The sequence below is a fragment of the Protobothrops mucrosquamatus genome, unplaced genomic scaffold (assembly GCF_001527695.2).
Source record: "Protobothrops mucrosquamatus isolate PMUCROS unplaced genomic scaffold, P.Mucros_1.0 scaffold549, whole genome shotgun sequence".
Classification (NCBI taxonomy): domain Eukaryota; kingdom Metazoa; phylum Chordata; class Lepidosauria; order Squamata; family Viperidae; genus Protobothrops; species Protobothrops mucrosquamatus.
Genome location: NW_015386853.1, coordinates 571,588 through 598,029, shown reverse-complemented (window position 1 = coordinate 598,029; position 26,442 = coordinate 571,588). Strand labels below are relative to the sequence as shown.

The 26,442-nt window shown below is 37.3% G+C and overlaps 1 protein-coding gene across 1 annotated transcript in view; it reads left to right on the top strand.

The window, feature by feature from the left end:
• The window catches only part of ATP8A2 (ATPase phospholipid transporting 8A2), a 339,208-nt gene that overhangs the window by 239,020 nt on the left and 73,746 nt on the right, over window positions 1-26,442 (top strand). Inside the window, exons 29-33 of the mRNA XM_015817039.2 lie at window positions 640-762; window positions 4,962-5,040; window positions 9,848-9,909; window positions 11,414-11,470; window positions 18,057-18,164. Of these exons, the coding sequence (XP_015672525.2) occupies window positions 640-762; window positions 4,962-5,040; window positions 9,848-9,909; window positions 11,414-11,470; window positions 18,057-18,164 (429 nt within the window). The remainder of the gene's footprint in view (window positions 1-639; window positions 763-4,961; window positions 5,041-9,847; window positions 9,910-11,413; window positions 11,471-18,056; window positions 18,165-26,442) is intronic.

Genomic DNA, 26,442 nt, shown 5'->3' with positions numbered 1-26,442 from the left:
AAACTGAAGAGACAATCTTCACTCAGTTGCTATAAATGCCTTGAGCATTTATATTATTTCAAATACATGATAGCAGTAATCAATCTAGGCTGCTAAAGGTAGCTTAAAGTAGGGGTTCCCAACTCCCGACTGCAGATTGGTACCGGTCCATGGCCTGTTAGGAACCAGGCCACGCAAGCAGTGGGCAAATGAGGAAGCTTCATCAGTGCATGCACGGGATCTAGATTGTATGCAAAACCATCCCCTCCTCCCTCCCGACCGGCTCATGGAAAAATTGTATTTCACAAAACTAGTCCCTGGTGCCAGAAAGCTTGGGGACCGCTGGCTTAAAATGTATTCTGAATTGCCTTTGTTTTATAAGCTGTTGATTCAGAGGCCTCTTATTTTTTTTATTGAATAGAAGTCATGGGACACTTTCCTTCAGTCAGCTGCAGCCTTCTGCTTTGCTGTCTAGTACCATATAATAAAAACTTGCCTACTTCAGGCATCTAACTTAGATTCAGCACAACTGAATTTAGTAAAGCTGTTGATGTGGATTTTAACAATGTCAGGATTCTTTCCAGGTATGACGTATACTTTTCAACTTGTTTATAAAGTTAATGGTCTGTTATTTTTAATTACTGCCTTTGTTTTTTCTAGATTTTTACAGCATTACCTCCCTTCACCTTGGGAATCTTTGAACGATCCTGCTCCCAAGACAACATGCTTAGGTTTCCCCAGCTCTACAAAATTACTCAAAATGCTGATGGGTTCAATAGCAGGGTAAGAGGCAATGTTTACCTAGAGGGAAGGATTAAAAACAACAGGGCTATATTAGCTTAAAGCTGAAATTTTAATTTACAGCTGCTATTTCAGATTGAAATGATTAATCCTTAATGTTCATCCTTAATAAATGCTAGGTCTGGTAGGGGTAGTAAATCAGCTTCCAACTGTGAATGGTAATCATGGCACAACTCAACTGTGGTTTATCTAAACTGAAAGTAGATATTTATGATCTCCTCATAGCCCTAACAGAGAAGAAGGTCTGCTTGGTGGAAAGAAAAACAATGTTGACTACTCTTTGGTTTATGTGAATTCAGATTATGGGGGAAGATTACATGTAAAACAACCCTATCAGAAAATACTAATATAATTATATACCTAATAAAAAGTAAGAATTAAAAGGTTGTGAAATATTAAGAAATAGACAAAAGGGCATCATTATAGCTAAATGTTCTTGGTCCCAAAAGATTAATTGAGTAGATGTTGGTAAGACCTCTTGGAGAAGAATAATGCTACACCATCACTGAAAATGGATTGGGACAACTCACCGTATCCAACCCACCACAGGACAATTCACTGCAGGACAACTTGCCAAAGGACAATTCAACAAATACAAAAGTTAAATTAATTTCAATGGAACCGTGGCCAATAATAATAAAATAAAGAAGTCAATCCAGAAATAGAACAGAACAGAACAGAATAGAATAGAGCTGGAGGTCTTCTAGTCCAGCCCCCCCCCCCGCTCAAGCGGGAGAACCTATACCATCTCAGACAGGTGATTGTCTAGTCTCTTCTTAAAAATCTCCAGTGATAGAATGCCCATGATTTCTGGAGCTGTTCCACTGGTTGATTGTCCTCACTGTCAGAAAGTTTCTCCTTAATTCCAGGTTGCTTCTCTCTTTGATCAGTTTCCAACCATTGTTTCTCATCCTGCCCTCTGGTGCTTTATGGCAGCCCCTCAAATACCAGAATATTGCTATCATGTCTCCTCTATTTCTTCTTTTCTTTAGACTAGCCAAACCCAAGTCCTGCAGCCGTTCTTCATATGTATTTGTCTCCAGTTGCTCTTCTCTGAATTTTTCCCAAACTCTCAACATCTTTTTTCTGATATGATGACCAAAATTGGCTGCAGTATTCCAGGTGTGGTCTTACTAGGGTTTTATAAAGCGGTACGAATACCTCATGTGAACTTGATTCTATGTCTCTGTTTATCCAACCCAGGATTGTATTAGCTTTTTTGGCTGCTGCTGCACATTGCTGGCTCATGGTTAAGTGATCATCCACTAGACTAGCACTCCAAGGTCCCTCTCACAGTTACTGTTTTTAAGCCAAGTCTTGCCCAGTCTGTACTTGTACCTTTGATTTTTCCTGCCTAAATGTAAAACTTTGCTTTTCTCCACATTGAAACTCATTTTGTTGGATAGGCCCATTGTTCAAGTTTGTCTAGATCTTTTTGGATCCTGAGCTTGTCTTCTGGGGTGTTGGCTATTCCTGCCAGTTTGGTGTCATCTGCAAATTTGAAGAGTTCCCCTTCAATTCCCTCATCTAAGTCATTTATGAAGATACAAGAATTAGAATAATTTCGCTGAAAATGTGGTCACCAATAATAAATATAACTGAATGAAATTATTAATACAGCATTGAATTGTCCCACAGCGAGTTGGCCATGGCTAGTGGATTGTTGCAAGTGGGCCACAAGAAGTTGGCTGTGACACGTTGTCCTAGACCTCACAGAAAAGGCCTCTTCCTCATAAATATCTACATTTTGCAGAGGGGGTTAGTTGCAAAAAAAAAGGCTTAAAATCTTAATGGATACAAGTTAACAATCCAAGTTTCATATCATTAGCCATGAAAGACAGTCAAATGTCAGAAATAGTACAACTGCAGCATTATATACTGACATTTCTATCTGGAAATTCCAAATTATCTCACTTTACCAACAAACCCATGTTAAAAGATAATGGATGTCATCAAGCATTAGGCTGAGCAAGACCATGTTAACAGATAACTCATGTGGAACTCCAGTATATTGCTCCCTGGTCAGTGCTGTCACTGCTTGGGTTCCTGAAAGAAGAAATGCTCAAATCCATGTAGACACCTACATTTAAGAATAGGTTGAGCTTCCTTGTACCGAGGAAATGCAGTTTATACATTCATGCTTATATCTTTCTTATTCTTAAAGGCAGCTCAACCCTAGGAATAGGTACAAAATTTATGGTAATGTTTAGAATAATTTAAGCTTTGAATATTAACTTCTAAGAGCTGGTTCTCATTATCTTTTGAGCCACGGCAACTAGACTGTCTACAACATTGGCAGTATTTTGGCATCCAGCTGCAACAGGGTACCCAAAAATGTCTGCTTCATTTAGCATGTTGAATTGGCAGGAGTTACGCTTGCTAATTCCTTCCAAAGCATGATGACTCTCACTGGGTGAAATCCCCTCTTCCCTGCTAAAAGTTGAAAAGGTCAGGCATAGGGTTCCAAATTGGAATATTAACCATATACATTTATAAGAGCCTCTATGCTTACGTATGAATTAATATCTCTGTGTGTTCTTTTCACTAAGTTCCAACTGATTTGGTATTTGGCCATGAAATGTTCCCACACTTTTACCTGTTGCCTTTTCACCACTTCCTCTCAAGAGATTCTAGGAAAAATATTGAGATGACTTTATTGTTCCCTTCAGGTTATAGGTTTAAAAAGATGTTTCAGGGAGATACGCAGGTAAAGTTACACTTAATATTTTCTTTTCATATTTTGGAGAATTTCCTCCACTCTCAGTTTTCACTTTTTATTAACCTACTCTATCTAATAAAACTTTAGCAGTTCAGAGCTTAAGGAACAGAAAAGGTCTAAGATGGTGCTGCTTATAGTGGTTTAAGATTTCAAAAGATTGCATTTTTATGTGGGTTCTTAATGAACATAAAAATAGCGTAAGAAACTATGAGGACTGGATTTTGTTGTTTTGCATGTATCTTTCTGTCATCCTATTATTACAGAAATAAAGAGTAAACAGGATTGTTTTGAGTCTTGCTGAATATCTGAATTAGTTGCCTGGTCACTGTATTTTTACATAGCAATGTGTGTTTTAGAACGTACTCAAAAATTAGATGACAGTGATCAATGTGATTAAAAATATTTCTGAATGTGGTGAATGACTTTCAAAACTCAGCAAATTTAGGAAATAAAATTTTCATCACTGCAACAAGGTAAAAACTTTGTTTCTCTCACTAGATTTCAAGGGAACATTTGCTTGAATTATAAAGCAGATGGCAGTTTCTGAGAAGAAACGGTTGTCAAAACGTGGGGATAAAATAAAAGAATTAAATGTAACACAAGAGAGAGAAAATGGAAATGAAACAAGGGCAAATGTTTTCTGCTATTATTACAGTATTATATTAGGAAATGCCCTCTCCAATCAGAAAAGGGAAAGGAAAAATACCCATCCTACAATTACCAGTTCACACAAAAAGTTCATGAATGAGTAAAATATTTGAATATGCCAGGGAAAAATTGAAAATCCCACCCTACTTCTTTCTAATAATATAATAACTCTGCAAAAGTTTCTGCATCCTTTGACTCCCCAAGAAGTAATTGTTTTAAAAAGGATGATTCCTAGTCCAAAAAGATTCCCAAACTCTAGAATTCCCTGTATTAATTATATAACTAACCCTCCCCCCCATTATTAATTGTATTCATATATTTAAAGCTAAATTTACTCAGTGTCACATTTTCATGGTTTCCTTGGCTGATTTATATGAACAAACATCCAAACACAATAAAGAATAGAAAATGGATACTTGAGGTATGGTTTTCCTCCACCTAAAATTCAACTCCAGGAAACACAAAGGCATGCTTCATTATAGTGTTTGGATTGATAAATATAAAAACATTTTAAAAAATCTAAAACATGGAAAGTACAATTAGATGGCTTTGCTGCATAAATTTTTCAAAATTTAACAAAGATAGGGATGTCTTCATGTGGATTTAGTAATGTTGAATTTTATTTCTGTTTTGTTTTTTGTTTGTCTTTGTCTCTGTGTGTGTGGCAGCACGCCAACTTTTGCAATGAAAGAAAACACTTTCTAGTCAAAATTGTTCACTTATTTGATGGGACTTAATGAATCGTTTGATGGAACTTTAACAGTGTTGGAGAGTTCCATCACTCTCCTGACTTTCTTGTTTGTTTTTCCTTTAGGTGTTCTGGGGTCATTGCATCAATGCCTTGATCCATTCCGTCATTCTTTTCTGGCTTCCCCTGAAAGCACTAGAACATGGTAAATAAATGTGTTGTTCTTTCCCATATGTTAACTAAGTAGTCTTCAATCTTTCTAAGCCAGGACTTTTATATTGGGGTCAAAACATGTTGCTTGGAAATTAATCATTGCAGACAGACCAACAGCTTTCTAACATTTATCAGCAATGACCTTCCAAATCCTCCCTTTCTGCATGCCATCTTTAATAGATAGCAATTCACATCCATTATAAATCACAATGTCCATTGGTGAAGCTATGTTTATTTAAAATTGATTTACACATTAAAAAGAACCAGGTACATTGGTGTTATGCAGCTTCCCTTACTGTAAGTCTTATCACTTGGTTTAGACTAATGAAAACAGGAATTTGGCCAAATATTTACTTGCCTGACCTGATAATTTAAAGAGAATCATTTTTGTGAGATGGCTCCTGCTCAACTTTGTTTTTCAAAAGTTCTGCTGATTCTGCTGCATTATGGGTGTCAGATCCAGGGTGCAAAAATCCAGATAACTGCTAGATAGAAGCAAAAAGTTAGAGTTTGTTTTCCAAGTTTTGTAATAGTGATCATCAAATTTATATTAGATCAAAACTTACTGATTTTAAAATGCCATCTTCAGAAGCACTTCAGAAGATTTAAACTGGAACTGGTAAAGATTTTTATAAACTATTTCCACATGAACATGCTAAATTGCTGTTGTTACTTAAGCAGAAGGGATGAGAAAATTTCTATCTGTATTTGAAGAAATATTTTAAATGTTGAAATGAAAACTGTCATTCACCTATATATAAGGGTATGTCCTTTAAACATCTCTGCAGTTAATAGAGACTTTAGCAGCCTTAGAAATGCATGCTTGCAATATGTCTTTACCATCTCTGTCATTGTTAGGAATTGGTTCAAAAGGAATCTTTGCAAAATCATGGGATACTAGACACAGGACCATATGTCAGGGTAAAATATATAAACAAAGCAATGACATTGATATAACTATCAATATATAAGCATCAGAATATAATTGATTGTTCCACAGTACTTTCACAAACAATGTGCTCTCAAGCCCTGAAATTTCCAGTATGTCCTCAATGCAATGTGTCCTCACTGCTCAGTAAACCTCACCCATTGTCATGGTATGTGAAAAAGACCTTGAGAGACAGGAAGAAGGGCTGCAATCTAGACAGCACTCTGATAATGAAATCTGAATCCAAAGGAGAAAGTAGGAATACTAGTTTTAGGGAGAATTAGTTTAAGGAAGGTGAAATATATTTTTACACTTGCAAGATGTTCTTATTGTAATTTTACCCTAAAGATAGTGTTATTACTCAGTTATGCTTCTTTTCTGGACTACCTCAAAGGGCTAACACCCTTTTGATCTCTGCTTTGTCCTCATGCTGAAGTTTGTAAAACATTTCAGCAGCTTTCAAGAGAAAGGAAGCAAGATGGGCAGTCAGTTTCCTCACTCAAACAAGAAAAAACAGAAGAAATGTATGTTCCACAAAATTTGTTCCAGATGTTCTGAACAACCAGACATTTGGACTTCTTGCAATTTGTCAGTGTTGACTAGCTGTCTTTACCATGTGACTGCTGGAAAGAAGTCCAGCAGTGGATGAAGGACATAATCCATATCCCCTGGAAAAGTAATTGCAGAAGGATAAAGAGATACCAGGGATGGAAAGAGTCAGCAATCTTGGTTAATCTTACTCTAAATACTGTAGATACTGAGGGTGAAGGTTGATTCTCCAAACTTGTGGGTTTTGTTACGAGGCTAGGTAATATTTTCAGCAGAGTTTAGGAGATGTCAGTGTCAGTGTTCTTCTATTTTTAAGGGCTTAAAGTGTTAGTGTGTCAAGTCTTGTGATGGGTCTTGTGATGGGGAGGATACATCAAGTCAGGATCATTGGGAGCTGAACTACTAGTGGGAGGGGGGGCTTCCGTGGTTGGTTGAGGGTCGGTGCTGTCTGTGGTTGGCTGTGTGGTTGATTTGGATTCTGAAGGGTTCATAGGCTGGTTGTAGGTCGAAGTTTCTATTGATGAAATTGCTGGTGGAGTGCCAGGCTTCGATGAACTCGCGAGCGTGGCGGGTGGTAGCACGGCCGATGATTTTTGTGTTGTTCCAATCGAACTGGTGCTGTTTGGTGTCAGTGTGGGTAGAAATTAAGGATTTGGGATTGTGGCGTTTGACTACCAGCCGGTGTTTGTGGATCCTGGTTTTTAACTGACATGATGTTTGTCCCATTGTAGATACTAATAGGCAGAGGACAGCCAGTTTAGTGTAGTGGTTAGGGCATCAGGCTAGAATCCAGAGATTGTGAGTTCTAGTCCACTTTAGATATGAAGCCAGAGTGACTTTGGGCCAATTAAACTCTCTCAGCCCTAGAAGAAGGCAATGGTAAACCACTTCTAAACTGCAGGGATTTGTCCAGGCAGTCACCAGGAGTCAAGACTGACTTGTAAACAAGGTGATAAAACTGTCCAATGTCACCTTTTATGTTGCCCCAGTGACTAGCTATTGGCATGAAGATTCTCTGCAACAGTGGACTAGATACAAATAATTCTAATCTTATTTTGGGAGAGTAATAGACATGTGTCAGTCCCAGGTTAATTGGCACAGGGGAGGGGAATTGGAAAGCAGGAGGAAACGCTGAGATTATGCAAGCTGGACTCTATTCTTCACTCTCTTCTCAGGTGCCTTTTTTGATATATTGCTATGAAGATCAAAAGCAGGTTTGCTATGAAAACCAATGTTCCTGTACATTCAAAGAAGATTAGCATACAAAGTGATTTTTATCACTTATTTTTATCAATTGCTGCTGCTGCTGCCTTTCTGTTTTAAAGAGAATCATTTGCTTTTAAAGGAAGGCCTAGTACTTTCTCTAGCATCCCAGAGAGATAACACATTTTAATGAGCAGCATGTGTGGGATCTGATTTTAGCTTTGGACATCACCAGCTAGACATTATGCCTTCAGAAGCCAAGTGTCATATCTGTCAGCATCCCAAGCCAAAATGGCCACAAAAGTTTGTGTGGAATAATCAGAAGGGAGAGGATGGATGGACTGCAGCCAAAAGTAATCAAGAGATTCTGGGCTCATTCCAGCCTCCAATTACATCATTACATATATACATTACCAGAAATCATGAACTACAAATCATGCATAGAGCAAAGCTTGTGCAGGAGAGAGGAAAACACCATTTTAATATTTGAATTAGCTAAATATGAAAATAGGTGGTTGAATAATTCCAGGAATGAAATGAAGACAATGTCATGAGATCAGGTCCATAAAGAATGGTCAGCAAGGTCTAATCTAGTCTCTGTTAGAGAGACATATAGAACCTTTCTTATGCAAAAGCTTTCTTGTTCTCAGCTTCATTTATAGGGTAAACTTCATGCAGTTTTTGAGCCCACTGTGAATGTGTAATGTTTCTTAACCGTTTTTACTTTATTTTTATTTTTTTAATGTGCTATTGGTAATTCAGATCTGTGATCATAATCAAAATTCTGTTCTAGTTTACAGAGGTTTTTTTGTCTGCTAAATCTTTGTATGTTTTATAATTAAAAATTGTATGTTATGTCACTACTGATTTGAATCAAGCAAATATTCAAATTAAGTTAGTGATATAGTGTCTTCTTGCCATCCCCCATTTGGGTATGTAACAAGTGATTAGTCAGTCCTGAGCCAATGTTTCTATTTTAGATCTCTCTCACCTACATTGATGTATACTTCTTGGGCTGCCATATTGAAACTGATGAATCTTTACGGTTGGGTGATTTTTCTGGATTGTAACCCAATTGAATGAATTTGGGGATATCTATTGCAGCAATGTGTTCTCTTTTTCTCAGAATATCTTATTCCTTTATCCAGCAGAAGTAAATATGGTGATGACAGAAGCATTGCTAAGTTTGTTATTTTGATATATTTAATCGACATACTGTAGGATTTTTTTACAATTACATTGAGGAATTGGATATCAGTGTTGGATAACAGTTGTTTAGTCATTAACTTCACTCAGTTCTTTAAAGATAATGTATCTATTATCTGTGTTAAACAAGGCAGTTTTGAATGTATCATTTGGATGCAGAATTCTTTTTAAATCAAGGGAAATCAAATGAAAATAAACAGAAACGGAATAGCTGGATGTAGTACAGAGGCAGGCACCAAGATGATGTGGTAACTAGAAGTTTTCATCTCTGATGTTTGATTATTATTATCATTGACCCTTTACCTTGATTATTAGTTCTTGGCAGAAATTTTTGGTCTTTTCAATTCTTGAAGGAGAAATGTGTGATTGCAGATGTGTGTATATTATTTTTAACTTGTGGTTCAGTGTAAGCTACTTGTTATACTGTTTGTTTTCAATGTGTTTTATTTAAAGACTTCTGAGAAACCTGTTGTGCAAATTTCACAACAGATAACTGTCTAAAGCTTGTCAAGAAATGCACACATTATGGACTCTTTCTAAATGTCTCCCAGTCAGTTGCATTACCTTTTATATTTTCAGAAAAATGATATTTAAGTTGCACAATTAAATGTAATAAAAATGATACAACCCTCTGCTCTTTATGCTGGGCCTCCTGTTTGGTTTAAGACATTTCAGCACTGAATTTAAGTTAAGTGGGATTCTATACTATACTATCCCATTGAACTTGGTGGGATTTACTTTTGAGTAACTGCATATACTGTATTTGCATTTTCATTGATTGTATTTTCATTTCATTTTCATTGAATACATTATTGTATTTCATTTATTTGCAAATCTTACTTTAAATAACCTTTACATGAGAAAAAAATCCTTTACTGAACAGGGTATCTATTTTTTTAACTATTTATTGTAGATACAGTATTTACAAGTGGCCAGGCTGTTGACTACCTGTTTGTTGGAAATATTGTTTATACGGTAAGCTAATCCATAAAAAAATGAAGCAATATATCCTTAGATCTGATTGACTTTGATTATGGATGTATTTCTGTGATGAATGTGTCTACGAAGGGGGATATGGTGTGAAGTAGCAATTTCCTAGGAAGGAGGAAACAGATTCTAAGAAGAGGGGTGAAACAAAAGATAGCAAAACCTGGAGCTGAATCAGAGATTTAGGATAGCCACTCCCTAGAATCTCCTAGGGCAGAGGACCCCAACCCCCGGTCCGTGGACCAGTACCGGTCCGTGGCATGCCAGCAACTGGGCCGCACAAATAAGCAAAGCCCCTTCCATGGGATGCAGGCAGCACAGAAAACCACACACACTCCGGTCTGCAGAAAAACCTCTCTCCACGGGATTGGTCCCTGGTGCCCAAAAGGTTGGGGACCTCTGTCCTAGGGTACATCTGTTGGGGTGAGAATAAGATTCTGTCTATTTGTTGGGGTGATAATAAGATTCTGTCTATTTGCCATGAGCAAATAGAGAACTGAACTTTGGTTGGATTGTTCTAAGACATCCGTGGGCTAGATCTGATATTTTCCTATGGTTGGATAAAATAAAATAATAAAGTAAAATAAAATAAAATAAAATGTGTACAGTGTGCTTAGGCGTGCCATTATTATGCCATAGAAAGTTGTGCCTATTGAATTTCTCAAACTGGGCAGCTATTAAAAGACAAAGAATTTTGCCAGAGGAAGTTATGGCAACCTACTGGAAGGTAATTGATACTAGGAGTATTGAGGAAGAGATGTGGCTTTAGGTCTATTGGAAATATATAAGAATTTATATACAGATATTTCTGATTCATGATTGAATTATTCTGGTTCTTATCACAGTTCCAATGTACCAAGTCCTGGGATTCCCACACATCCTAGTAGAAACTACCTACATGCCCTGTCATGTGGCTATAGAAGTTCAGGAATGTATAGAATTAATTTATTCTGATTCTATTAGCCCTGTCATAAAGCAGATTAAGCATGTAATTGTGCTGTATAATAGCTAGCTAGTAATTACTAGATCCTACAATCAGGACAGAGGCATAGGAGCGTGTGTGTGTGTGTGTGTGTGTGTATCTCCCCCTATCATTTCTGAATTTCTGTACTTCTGAAATGTGCTAAATATTACATTTAGCAAAAGGAAATGACATTTAATTTCTACTATTTAGATGGGTCCCTAATCCCTGGGCTGCGGCCCACTACTGGGCCATGGCCTGTTTGGAACCGGGCCACATGAATGGTGGACTGGCGCCCGCACATGCAGCTTGAGTTGCATGCATGAGTGGTGGGCTAGCACATGCATGCCACTTCCATGGGCCCCTCTCCCCCCCCCGTGGGACCTCCAAGCCATAAAAGTTGGGGATCACTGGTTTAGACCATGCTTTTGCAATGTACTATATCTTTTACCCAAAGAAAAACAAGAGAACAACTATGAATGGAAAATACATGCTGGAATTCAAATTTCTCCTCTACTTTTTTTACTGCAGTATGTTGTGGTAACAGTCTGTTTGAAAGCTGGCTTAGAAACCACAGCATGGACAAAGGTGAGTATAACTATTAAGTCAATAGAAGGAATTTCAAATTCATTTTCTATCTAAAATTGAATTGCAATTTTATCCAGAAAAAAATTCATTAATTCATTTTCAGAATTCACACCTAAAATAACATGAGGACAATGATGTAGCCTTTAGATAGAGATGTAGACGGTCACTGGGGGCTCATAGACATTTGAAGAATTTCATGGAGCTATGATTCAGTAAAAACAGCATGTTTATTAATAAACGTTTTCATCTTTTGTATTTGACAATTAAAATGGGAAAGATATAGATCACAGAAGTCACAAGATGAATTGCTCTGCCTGGAAATGATCTTCCTTGGAAAGAAGAGGCCTCCACTTCATGTACAATGACTTCCCCCCTTCCCACATACAATATGTCCATTGACCCCCAAGAGCAAAAGTGTGACTTTCCCAAGCAGATACTTGCCAACTAGTTACATTTGACCTAGTCTGACTGACTAGTGCAAAGGTTAAGAAAAAGGCTGGTCTCGCCTAGTCTCGCCTTTGATTTTTCCTGCCTAAATGTAAAACTTTGCTTTTCTCCACATTAAAACTCATTTTGTTGGATAGGGCCCATTGTTCATGTTTGTCGAGATCTTTTTGGATCCTGAGCTTGTCTTCTGGGGTGTTGGCTATTCCTGCCAGTTTGGTGTCATCTGCAAATTTGATGAGTTCCCCTTCTATTCCCTCATCTAAGTCATTAATGAAGATGCTGAAGAATACTGAGCTTAAGACGGAGCCTTGTGGTACCCCACTGCTTACTTCTCTACATGTGGGTGTAGTACCATTGAGGACTACTCGCTGAGTACGGTTTGTCAGCCAGCTACAGATCCATCTGATGGTGTTATTATCTATTCCACCTTTTTCTAGCTTACTAAGCAGCAGGTTGTGGTCTACTCTGTCAAATGCCTTACTGAAGTCTAAGTATACTATGTCCACAGCATTTTGCTGGTCTACTAATTTAGTCACTTTATTAAAGAATGAAATAAGATTGGTTTGGCATGATCTGTTTTTGACAAACCCATGCTGGCTACTGATTATAACTTTGTTTGCTTCTAGTTGTTCGCAGACCTGTTTTTTGATTATCTTATATTGAATTTCAGGATAATATATTTATCTTATCTTCAGCATAATATATTTATCTTATCTTCAGCATAATATATTTATCTAAAACTTTGGAATCCTGCATTATGGCAGTAACTGAAAAATGGTTAATATATTTGTAGCTGGGAAATAGAATCTTGTGCCCCCTTGATCAATTATCCATGATTGGGTCTCTTTCAAATCTTCTCAACTGCAATTTCCATCAACTCCAGCTAGCATAACCAATGGCAATACTATCTGGAGTTGACAAGATTAGGATTGTTGGTCTTATGAGGCACCAAGCCTGGGAAGACTGGAAAAACCATGCCAGAATAACAATTGCTATGAAAGGTTCCTTTTTAAAGAATTTGTTTTAATAATTTATAGAATCATAAAATCACAGGGTTGGAAGAGACTTTGCAGATCTTTTGGTCCAACTCTCTGCCCAGGGCAGAAATCCTTAGGCCAATCAGGACAAATTGCTGTCTAATCTTGTTTGAAGACTTCCAGTGACATAACACAAAAAATCCAAGTGGCAAGCTGTTCAATTGCTTGAAAGTTGTATGGTCAAGAAATTCATTTCAAATTTGCATTTCTCTCTGTTAAGCTCCCACCACTGGTTCTTCTCCTATCTTTGGTGCTCTGGAGAATAACTCTACACCCTCTGCCCTGTGACAGCACTTCAGGTATTGGAAGACCACTGTCAGGTCTCTCTTTAGTATCCCCTTTTTAGGCTAAACACACCTAGTTCTTTAAACTATTCTTTTTAGCATTTAGCATCCAAGTCCTCTCTGTTGCTTATCTGCACTTGGGATCAAGCTGAGATGTTTTACTGTCTTGTTTCATTTTATTGTAGTTCACTTGTCAAACTATTTCCGTGAAATATTGTTTTACTGATTTTAATATTCTACTATGGAGTCCTTTGGGAAGCAGTGTATGCTCATCATTATCTATGGATGGAAAACAGATCACTGACAAAAACAAAAATAAAAGATCACAAGTTAATATGTTGGACCCGAATTCGGTACTTATGTGGAAACTTAAATCCTTCACTGCAAGCATACCTACCTTTTTCATTTTCATATCATTCCCAAACTTTCAATCTTCATCTAAATCTACAGTTGACTGGATAATAAGAATATAAATCTTATTGCAATACTGGGACACATTTCAGTTTTATTAATTATTATAGTTAGATGTTCTCTTATTTTTCACAATAATATTTACATGCATCATTACATTTTTATAAGATGGATGAAACCAGATTTTGAGAAATGTTGTGCTATAGACATCTTGTAAATTTGCTATGTTTGGGGATCATTTAAAACATGTACAGTATTTGTAGTAAGGGAAAGAATAATAATGAAAGAATAATAAAAAAATCTAAATAAGAAAATTTGGAAAATAATATTTATGAATATTTAAAAACATAAGCAAGATAAGCCCCACGTGAGCTATACAGTTGCTTCAGTTAAATTGGAATTTGAACTTAATATCGAATACTCATTGAGTCTTATTAAAGGAAAGTATTGAGACCAAAAAAGAAGGTCATGGTAAATTACTGACCTCTTGATGGAAACAGTGATAATAGCTTAAGATTCTGTAAAATGTATAAGGAATATCCCAAAGATGCTTTTAAATGAGACAACTGGACTTTTTTGTTTTCTCTTTGAAGAAGTTTCGCTTCTCATCCAAGAAGCTTCTTCAGCTCTGACTGGATGGTGGGGAATGGCAGGATTTATACTCCTTTCAGACAGCTGGTCATTTGCATTCTTTTAGAAAGTTGGTGAGGTTTATCTGTGAATAGTGCAAATGGGTGTGGAGCCTTCTTGGAACTGCTGAACTGCTGAAAGGACTGTGTTGTAGACTGGAAGTAGATGATGTTGTATCCACCCCCCTCTGTTGAAAGAGGCTGTTCAGTTGCCCCTTTTGACCCCACTTTCAAACCAGCAATCTTCTCTGTCCAAAATATTTCCATACATGGATATTCACACTACTGTTTTGGCTTCATATTCATAAATGTAGAAATATAAAAATGTATATATATTATATACAATAATAACATTGTTGATATAATAAGGATAATATGTAAATGAAATGTTAAAATATATTTGTAAACCCAGTGGTTTTGAGCTTCCAGGCTAATTATCCATAATAATTAATTAATTGAATTAACGAACACTATACAGAATTTTTAGCAATCTTACCTGAAAAATAATAATCAGCAGCATCTTTTAAAGAGAGACCAATAAAACATTAGCTCCTTTGGAACTTTTTCAAATCATACCAATTAGAAATGTACTTGGATGAAAAATCAATCAGAAATTAGCTTCAAGAATTCCAATGATCTGTTCTAATTAGAGATTTGTTCTGTTATAAACATAAAAGCTCATTAGTTCCTGCTAAGTTGCTTGTGGGTTGCCAAGAAATGTGCTACAAAGTAGACCACGTTAAACTCTGAAGATGGCTCCCACAATTCCTGGCAAAACGTTAATTAATTAGACCATAGCTTAAAACCCTGGAAGCTTATCATCACCATTGGTTCATATTGTGAGGAAGTGAAACTGGGATAGCTGCCTGCAGCTAAGCAGAAATGCTTCTCATTCCCATTTCCTAAAGGCTTAGTACAGCTCCTGATTATTCCCAGAAACTTGAGAGGAGTTGGCTCATTTACTCATTCATTCATTCCCTCCTACTCACAATTTACTCACAAGCAGCCATGCCAGCATTCCATCTACCTGGCTAATTCAGCCATACTTTATACTATGGTGTGACCAGTATTGGAAAACAAATATAATTGCTAATCTGGAACTGTTCATAGGTGCTGGACTACAATTCCCAAAAGTTTCCATTAGCATGTCCAGAGAATGTTGCAGTTGTTTAAAACATCTAGAGAGCCCTAAATTGTCAGCCCCTGAATCGCATTGTCAGAATTTGAAGAATTAAAAGCCGTCTATGAAAATGTCATTTGTTTGATGATGAGCTTTGTTTATGTTTTAGCATTTTTTCTATTATTAGATTTAGTTTAAAGGGAAGATTGCAGAAAAAGGTTCAAAATTCAAAAACATTCTTAGGAATTAATTTGCTTTGTGTATTCAAGATATCAGGCACTATATAGAAGCTATTTTCTAGCGGCTTACAGGAATTATAAGAAACAGCGTTACCAAAAAAAATCCCTAAAAATTAAAGCTAATTTATTATGAAATTAATTAGCAATCATAATACATGAAACATTTTTGGGGGCCATAATCACTTAAGGGGCAGAAAGAGAGTCTCTATTTTGATTTGTTATTTTAGAGTATTTTTTTTTAATCTATCTATAAATCCACAACTTTTTATATTTATCATTTCTTAACTTTCATACTGTTTGTCTAATCTGCAGTATAGTCTTTGCTAGTCTTTACTTTTAGTCTGTCCCCAGTTTTAATTCTCATATTCATATTCTTTCATTTTCCTGTTTCCTTTCTGCTGCTTCTCAGCAGTTGTCTTTGTATTGAACAAGCCAATTTTCTTCACTGCATAGATTTATTCCCTTCAATCTATATCAGGGGTAATCAACCTTGGCTCTTTTATGACTCGTGGACTTCAACTCCCAGAATTCCTGAGCCAGCTGGCTCAGGAATTCTGGGAGTTGAAGTCCACGAGTCATAAAAGAGCCAAGGTTGACTACCCCTGATCTATATAATGGATTTGAGGGAAAATGCAATGCTATGTTAAGTGCTATGTGGAACCACAACTATAATTCTGTCTGGTCGTGGGCCATAGCAGTGCCTCAGCAGTTCTAAGGAATCTTAGCAAGTCTCCGACAACATTAGTTCCATTTTAAAGTACTCCCAAGATTGAACCAGGCACTTTTGACTCTTCGGAGATCTAATTTGCATTGAAGAAACTATGACTACACATGCTTGTATGTTTGCATGTCTAAAACCCCACAAAGAATTATCAGCCAATCAGTTCTTATCCTTTCTGGTGTGAAACCTTGACATTTCTGATAATTCACTATTATCATTTCCTGAACTGAAATTACATTTCCTTATTCAACCATAAAGTAGCATTGGCACTAGGATGGATTGCAAACATGATGATGGTGATGATAATGATTATGATGATGATGATATGCAATCAGCAGTGGGTTTTATGTTGTCTCAGTGCCAGGACTCCACTGTTGTTTGCAAGACTCCTCCCCAATTTATTATTATTATTATTTAAATTTATATACCGCCCTATCTCCCTTACGGGACTCAGGGCGGTGAACAGGCAATAATAAAAATCACAGTAAATATTACATAAAAGCCTGCTCTAAAATATAAAACCCCTAACAAAACCCAATTAAAACTACGCCAGGCCGGCCGCATGGAACAGATGAGTTTTCAGGGCTTGGCGGAAGAGGCGCAGGTCCGCAATTGTACGTAGGTCAGGGGGCAGGTCATTCCAGAGGGCAGGAGCTGCCACAGAGAAGGCTCTCCCCCTGGGGGTCGCCAGCCGGCATTGGCTGGCCGACGGTACCCTAAGGAGGCCAGCCAATTTGAAGTATGTTATGTGTTTATTTGCTTTCCTTCTTTTTTATTTCTGTAGTGTTTTAATATATTGTTCTTAATCCTCTTCCTGGCAAGGATTTTACAAGCCATTCAGTGGCTTTATAGTTTAGAATTATATATATATATTCCTAAACAAACAAACAAACAAAAAGAATATATAGTTTATTTACAGCTATTCCTTCCCTCCATCCATCCATCCCTCCCTTTTTCTTCTTTCTTTCTTTCTTTCTTTCTTTCTTTCTTTCTTTCTTTCTTTCTTTCTTTCTTTCTTTCTTTCTTATCACAGGGTTTAAATTGACAACCTTTCTCCAATCTTCTGCCAAATGCAATCTTTCCATCCTGGGCCAGGTGAAAGGCAAGGTGCAGAGAAGGAAATGCTAGAACAAGAGGGGGCAGGGAGTATAAGGACTTGGAGTTGCCTCACTCACTTTGGCTTTCTCTCCACTCAAATGAATGTGAGGAGCAGTGCAAGAGAAGTCTAAGTGGCTATTAGAAACTCAGAGCTCATAGAAACAATATGCCTTTTAATATAAAAGGATAGATGTTTCAGGTGGACGTCTTGTAGAAAACCTATTGATCATGTAAAGGCTGCAATGTTACATTCATTTTCCTAGAATTATGTGCTGACTGACCAGACATTTCACATCTCTGGGGAATCCATATGGTTTTTGAAAATATTATAGCACTGTTAGGACCAAAATGTTTTTCTCCTTCAGTTTAGCGCACTTGAAACATCATGGAGAACTTCACATGTGAATGCACACTAAGAATCTGCATATTTTTAAGTCTGAGTGGCATAAAATCAAGTGTCAGTCTTGAGTGAGATTGGCCAAAGGTTTGGTGGAGAAAAAAGGGGCTCAAAGTAAAATAATAGCTGAGGGGCCAAGTAAGGCTAGCAAGGGAGAAGGAAGACCTGTGCAATCTTGATGGTATGTTTCTTTTCTCCTACAGTTCAGTCACTTGGCTGTCTGGGGAAGCATGCTGCTCTGGCTCGTCTTCTTTGGCGTCTACTCTACTATCTGGCCTGTCATTCCTATAGCCCCAGACATGCTTGGACAGGTGAGTCATTTGCTGTCAAAGATCAAAGATCAAGGAGTTTTGGTCACCCAAAACTATCCGAAGTGGCATTTAAGTAAACCCGTGGATTGGTTGATTTTAAGAAAAAATCTACTGAAAGCTTATTTTCGTTTTATTTAAAACATTCTCAAGAGTGGAAAATGTTGCATATTTATTTTTTAAAAAAAATAGATAATTGCATAAAATGTAAACAATGGGACTTTAATTCAAATCAAGGTTTATTTCCATTTAAATGTTGGGGGAATGTAGCTTTTCTGTGGGCTCACATAAGAAACTTAATAGTGGTGAATAAAAACACATATTATGGTTTATCATGATGGCTTGGTTTCTATAACACTGTGAACCACAAACTACTAAGTTTCTTATTTTCATGTGGTGTAGTGTGTTGTGACTCCAGCCAATAAGTGATAGAAAGCCACTGTTCACATAATATATTTACTAGCGTTGCCACAAAGCTTACTCAGTCAAAGAAATATTAATCATTGATTGTGTCTGCATATGAATGAACTCAATCATTCCTCCAAGGGAACTGGATAAATAAATCATAGAAGTTCATTCGCTGATTATTTAGGAAGCTAGGAACTCTGGATTGTTCTTCTTGTAACGAGTCAGAGTTGGAAAGCAGTTATAAACAATAGACCTTGCCACCTAGCAAGACGACAATGTTGGAGCAACCTATTCAAGCATGTTAATTAGTCACAGAAAACCTAGGAATTTGTAGCAAATGAGTTTAGCATGATATGTAAATTATTAAATTAGTTTTCCTTAATTGCAGTGAGGAATATTTTGGTGGATAGGGAGTTGCATTCAATAATTGAGGAAAAGGCTAGCGTTGATGGAGTGAGGAATAGATTGAGCTGAGATTTTGCCATGATTGTATCTTTCTTTTAGGTTAGCTGGGAGTTTCCTTACTTTTTAAACCTTTATATGTCACACTTACTCTGGGATGCCAGAGTATAGACCAAAATGATGCTAAAAGACCATATTGGGACCGTTGGAACAAAATTGCCCATTCTGGGAATGTTGAATTAAAACTGAATTAAAACTGCCTACATTTGGGTAGAACAACAACAACAAAAGGGTTATCCAAGTGGGAAGACTTGCTTTCAGAATGTGCTGTTCATGAGACTTCTTCTCCAGCAGTGGTGTCTCCCATTTGTTGTTTTAATAAGTACTGAGAATTGTTATGCATTCAGTCACAGATTTTTTTTTGAGTAAATATTTTAAATATTGCTTTAATAATCATCAATAAATTGGAATGAAATCAAAACAAAAACATACACAAGTCCCAAGGCAAAGTGCTTATGAATAATCCTTATTATATATATTTAAAAACATTATTATGTATAATACATATTTTATATTATAACATATTTTCTGCTGCAAAAACTCAGTTTCAGTTTCTATCAGTGGAGAGAACGAGGGAGAGGTACTGTAATTCCTGTGTACTGTGTACATCATTAGCTGGATACATGCGTTTAACGTTGTTTTGCATTTTATTGTGAATTTACAAACTTCCTGACACGTGCACTGAACGCAATTTTACCAATTTTACCACATTTTGCAATAGGAATTGTAAATAGCAACAATAGCTGAGTACTGTATGAATGCACACATAAGGGGAAAACCCATAGACAAATTAATACTTTAATGGTAAAGGTGGCATATAAGAATGTTGGGGGGATAATTGCATAGAACTGTGTCCTTAGAAGAAATGTTTATGAAAACATATGCAAAATTTTATGTTGACATTTTACATACAAACTGCCAAATGATGTGTAATGGGGTGGAGGTAATCAAAAGCTAGAAAAAGAGAAATCTGAGCAAGATTGATTTTGACAGATCATCCACTCCTAGTCATTGGCATGCATTTTGATTGTACATTAATACTCTCCTTAGAAGGTTTCCTAGTTGGTGGATTCTTTTACAAAACACCATTTGTAAACCAAAAGTTTTTGCAAGGCATATTATATGTCTACTCGGGACCTTGAGTGTTCTTTTTCTCTGACTTGTGGAAATGAAAGGAAATATACCTGCATAATAAATTATTGGGGATTATAACCAGAAAGGAGCTCCGCATGTCACTTATAGTTAACTCTTAGAATGCTGGTGGGATTTTGGATTTGCTCTTTCAATATCTATTCTGTTCCAGTTGGTGAAATTTTTCCCTTCAGTGTCATGATTTCAGTCTTTGGAGAATAGGGCGAAATAATGATCCTGTCAAGATCACTTAAGTGTCCAGTGGGAACAAGAAAAATAGGAGACTACTGGGATTTCTTTAAAAAAAATTTTTTTAAAAAAAAGAGGACTTAAGAAATAAAATCAGTTTGTGCCCTTTGTGATAAAATAATTGTGCTCTCTGTTAGTAGATGAAATAAAGTTTGCAACATGTATGTTTGCCCCATTTGTACCTTGCTTTTTTATAATAGAAGGGAAATGTTTTTATGAATAAAATAAAAGATTTCAAAATGAAATCCAAGCTCCAAAGGAGTTTCTAGAGTGCACATGAGCCTGAATCACCTTTCCCAGTGTTATAATATTTCCCAGAGAGAAGAAAAACTCCAAATCTGTGTTGCTGATCCTTCCTGCCAAGCCAGATAGTGCAAGGACAAATATGTCAGCAGCAGAGTGTAATGCCATCACGTATGCTAAGCAATTTATAGCAGAGGAGAACAGCACAGCCTTTCACTTTGGAGATGTCTGAATTACACCATTGTGCAATCTCCGACCTTCTTTCTAAATTGAGGGCCTTGCTGGTTCTCCTTTCTCTACAATCCCATTTCAACAATTGTCCATCATAGGAACATTACCTTTTTGTTTGGAGTGAAGGAAAGCTTCACTTTCCTTTCCATAACACCTTTCAGGTGTAAGAATTACTCAGCATATGAGCAGTGGCTATTAGCCTGTTGTTGCTGTACACACATGCAAACAGTCCATGGGATAAAAATGTTGGAGAGGCATGCTTGAAGAACAAGAGCAATTCTAGGTTCACTGTGGAGAGGAAGGGAAGGGAGATGGTCCATGGAGTCATCAGCACTCAACGCTGCAGTGGGTCTGTGCAGCTCAGAAGATGGATGGGAGTAATAGAGGACAACTATTATGAATGAATACATGGACCATTTATTCAAAGTCCATAGCTTGGTAATACATGGTTCGTCTTCCAAAGTTAAGCCCTGACCTTTCAAGTAAGGTCGGAAAAGATCCAGAAAACCATGACTAGTGAGTATAATAAGTGTAATAAGTTAGAGGGGACAGTTGTCAATTCACTGTAGAGCAGCTTCTTCTTCATTGATTGTCTTCTCCCTGTACCTCTTATGCAAACATTCTGATCAGAGAAGGGATAGAGATTGAAATCAATCAGCAATGAAAACTGAGTTCTGCTCCTAAGAAGGAAAAAGAGAAATATAAAACAGAAAATTAACAACTTTATTTTTACAAAACATATCTCTACTTCCAAAAAGAAGCAAAATAATAACCAACCAGAAAAGGACATTTTAAATATTACTTATCACTTCTGAAGTTTCTAATAACTTCTGTTAAACAAAGGAACTATGTTCATCATTCTCTATCAAAGTTGGTAATGATCTAATAAATATTACATTTCTGTTCTGGTTTAAGATAGGGGATAATTGGGTTTTAAACAATTGGCATGGACAGATTTCTAGGGTGAGGAGAAAGAATGACAGCTGACAAAACAGGATTTGCCAGGATGCCTATGATTGGCAGAGAAACAACCAAGTCCTTAGATATTAATAATAATAATAATAATAATAATAATAATAATAATAATAATAATAATAATAATAATAATAATAATAATAGTAAAGTTGGAAGGAACCTTGAAGGTCATCTAGTCCAACCCCCTGCTCAGGGAGGAAACCCTATACCATTTCGGACAAATGGCTGTCCAGTCTCTTCTTAAAAACTTCCAGTGTTTTTGGCATCATGATTCTAATTCAGATTTCCATAAATTAGGCTGGATTGATTAAAAGCATCATACAAAGCAATTAAATGCCTTTTTAAAAAAATACTGTATGATAAGCTCAAATGTATTGGCTAATTAATATATATATTTTACTGGACTTATTTCTGACAACTAGGTATGCCATTTAAGCTATAAGTTAGCTCTATTTGTTTTTATACCTAATAAATTAAATAATATATTTTTTGTGCTCTCATTTAACCAGAAACTGATTGCTTTGTTTTTGCATACCAGTTTTATTCTGAACATAAATCAAAATCAAATCAGGACAAGTTCAGTTACAATTAAAAACTAATCAAGGTAATTTTGAGATCTGAATGATTCCTGGAAGAGCGAGAATAGTTCCAATTAAATAATATCACATGGTGAACAGTATATTATTAATTAGCTAATGAGATTTCCCTATGTAATAATGTCATTCAAAACTTTCTGAACAGTATAACTGAATAAGCAAACATTTCTTCAGCTGCATTAAAATTGTCTGAAGCAAAAAAGTTTTTTTTAACAATGATGAAATAGTTGTGGTAGCCTTCAAGTAATTTGAGCTCAGTCCTAATTTTGTTGTAGCTACAAGGAAAGTATATATGATTGTGTCACACGTGTGGTTAAACATCTGCTCCAGCATAACATTCAGATCTCTGTATAAAGAACTTACACAGAAGCATTTAGTTTCTGTGTGAATTTTCTACAAAATATTTTCTGCTTCAAGCATGCTACTTAATACTCTTTGATCTCACGCGCGTGCACACACACACACAAACAGAGAGTGAGTTCTGTATTATTACCAGTAAAATGACAGGATGACAGGTGTGAACTTTGTCTCAAAGGAGGAGTTGTTGCATGTTTATAGAATGTAATGTTGCTCAAAAGAAATCCATAGGCCATAATAATGCATAGACCTAAACATGCATATAAACTAGGTGTTTGACACTTAAGTCTCCTAGAATCTTGATTAAGAAAAAGTTGGCTGCCCAGATTCCTTCCATTTTGTAACACATGAGAATTAATAATGTATGAACCCTCATAGGTATATATCAGTGGTGGCGAACCTATGGCATGCATGCCAGAGACGGCACTTGGAGCCCTCTCTGTGGGCACATGTGCCGTTGCCCCAACCTCGCGACCCCCTCACCAGCAGCCCCCCTGGAGGAGAGTTGCCCCCGAGGGTGGCCCACGCGGAGCAGTGCAGCGAAGGACGAGGCAGCGTGGACAAGACTTTGCCCTCACGCCCCATCGCCCACAGTTGATGCTGCGGGGCACGGGCAGAGGGCGTGGCTGCCATGGCGCTGCTGGGCTACCTGGGCAATCTGCAGCAGGCCGTGGAGGCGGTGAGTGGCCTTGCGGGCAGGCAGGGTGGGGGATGAGGTGGGGGCAGAGCAGGGGCGGGGCAGGAGGTGGAGCAGGGGCGGGACCAGTTTTTGGGCACTCGGTCTCTAAAAGATTCACCATCACTGGTATATATCATTATTTGAAAAAAGAAAAGAAGACTCCACAGATTGCCACCAAAGTCTGATCCTGCCTCTCTAGGTGATATGGGCTCACTCATTTTTACTGACATAGTGCTTAACAGGTTGCTCATCCCTGACATAAACAAACTCTTAGCATCGTGATTGGTGATTATAACTACAGTACTGTATATTGTTTAATTTCTGTATTTGAAAGAGGTGAGAAAGAGCACATTAAATGAATAGAAAGGGATACTGAGCTAAATGCCAAAATGTGAACAAGGGTTTGAATCTTTAATGCAATGTTTCTCACCCTTGACAACTTTAAGATGGGAAATTCAGCTTCCAGGATTCCCTAACCAGCAGACGTCAGCTCCCAGAATTCCCCAACCATATTAAAGTTGCCAAGGTTGCAAAACACTTTTTAAGGCATTTCCCAGCTCAGATCAGAATCCCTTGTCCCAATTTTTTTCCCCATCATTGTTGGTAATACAGGTAGTCCTCAACGTACAACCATAATTGAAACCCAAATTTCTGTTGCTAAGCAAGACAGTTGTTAAGTGAGTTTTGCCCCATTTTACGACTTTGTTGCCACAATTGTTAAGTGGCTCACTGTAATTGTTAAGATAGTAGCACGGTTGTTAAGTGAAACTGGCTTTCCCATTGACTTTGCTTCTCAGAAGGTCACAAAAAGGGATCACATGACCCCAGGACAATGCAACCGTCATAAATATGAGTCAGTTGCCAAAGATCCAAATTTTGATCACATGACCATAGGGATGCTGCAACGGTCGTATGAAAAATGGTCATAAGTCACTTTTTTCAGCGCCTTTGTAACTTTGAACTAAACTTTCAATTAAAAAAACTGTTGTAAGTTGAGGATTCCCTGTAGTAGCAACACAAGATGCTTCTCACAGGAGGGGCAAACTTTGAAGTCTTTGGTAACGGCCATATTTGGAGACAGGAAACAAATGGACTATTAGTATCTTTCAGTTTGGGGGGGAGTTGGGGGGAGTTCTTTATGTTAGTATAAGGTTCTCATGTTTTGTTGTATTTGGCCTCCTAGGCCCCAAAGTGATTTGTATTGCATAGTAATCTCACCATCTTCCGTTTTTTTTTAAAAAAATGTTTCCATTAAGAAGAGCCTTGCTTAGATCTCAAATATTCTGCTGTGGTTAGACTGCAGTATGAAGTATTCGTTGGTTTTGAGAGTTTTTTCCCCAAGTGACCTGTTGCTTTGTCTTGTCTGAGAAAGGATTATTTTTATTTGATCATTCATTTGATCATACATCACTCAAATTTTCCACCACTAAGCAAATGGCCAAAGGTCTATTTTTTAAGCATTTTTGTTATGTATCCAGTTTCCTCTACATTTCCAGACAGAAAAGGGAAGAGCAGAAGCAAAAGCACACTCATGAAGAGTACTTGGATTTAAACTTCCACATTTTCCCAATTTTTAGACTGCTTCCACATGTAAAGATGAGTCCTTTCATCTAGATCAGTGATGGTGAACCTTTTAGAAACCGAGTGCCCAAACTGCAACCCAAAACCCATTTATGTATGGTCGGATATCGGATGGGCGTGGCCCATTGGGTGGGTGTGGCCCATTGGGTGGGCATGGCCAATTGGGTGGGCATGGCTGCGGTGGTAACGGCAGACTGGGTGAGACTAAAAAGTTCAATCAATCAATTCCAACTTTGCGATCTTTTTTTTTCCTGCAAGAAGTTGAAATTGATTGATTGATTGAACCTTTTTTTTTGGCACATGGTGCAGAGGCCTAAAGTGAAAAGGTTTTATAAAACCCAGCTGAAGGCCTAGGACTGAGACGATGGTGCGTGTGCCCAAAGAGAGGTCTCTGTGTGCCACCTGTGGCACATGTGCCATAGGTTCGCCACCACAGATCTAGATGTTCTCAAAGGGTGATGTTTAGGGATGATGTTGTTTCAGACCACATGTAAGTTCACCAATTTACTTGTTTTACTTACGGTACTTACTAGTGTTGTGTCTAAATGGTCCTATGAACTATATATGGTTTCATAAGACAAAAATCATAATGCATTGTCAAAAAAAATTCAGAAAATTATGTTGTTATTCCATGGTCGGGTCCTACACTTTGTATGAAGAGAACTCCCAGATCAGCCCAATACTTAAAATTCTAGGGAATTGCTGCCAATCATGTAGACTGTGCTGAGCCAAGTTATCTGACTTGATAACAAATCTTCCTGTGTTCATGTGCCTTATTTTTAAAAAAGTGGCATATAAGGTTAGATATTTCAAATTCAATATATAGAAACTGGATTTTTTTTAAAATAGTAAAGACCTTTAGCGGCCTTAAAATTAAACTTTATTGTATTTTGTTTTGGAATATAATCTGGAACATAGCCATGCCTTTTAACTTTTGCTGAATACAGATAGTCCTTGACTTACAACCACAATGGAGCCCAAAATTTATGTTGCTAAGCAAGACAGTTATTAGGTGAGTTGTGCCCCGTTTTCTGCCTTTATTTGCCACCATTAAGCAAATCCCTGAAGTTGTTAAGTGAATCTGGCTTCCCCCATTAATTTTTCTTGTCTGAAGCCAGCTGGAAAGGTTACCAATGGTGATCACGTGGCCCTGAGACAGTGCAACTGTCATAAGTACATACCAGTTGTCAAGTGCCTGAATTTTGCTCACCTGATCATGGGGATGCTGCAATGGTTGTAAGTGTGAAAACTGGTCATAGGTCAACGGCCACTAAATAAATGGTTATAAGTCAAAGACTACCTGTACATTGCTTACAGCCTACATGTTTAATTGACAATCCTGGTTGTATTGTCCAGAAGAGAACTCTGT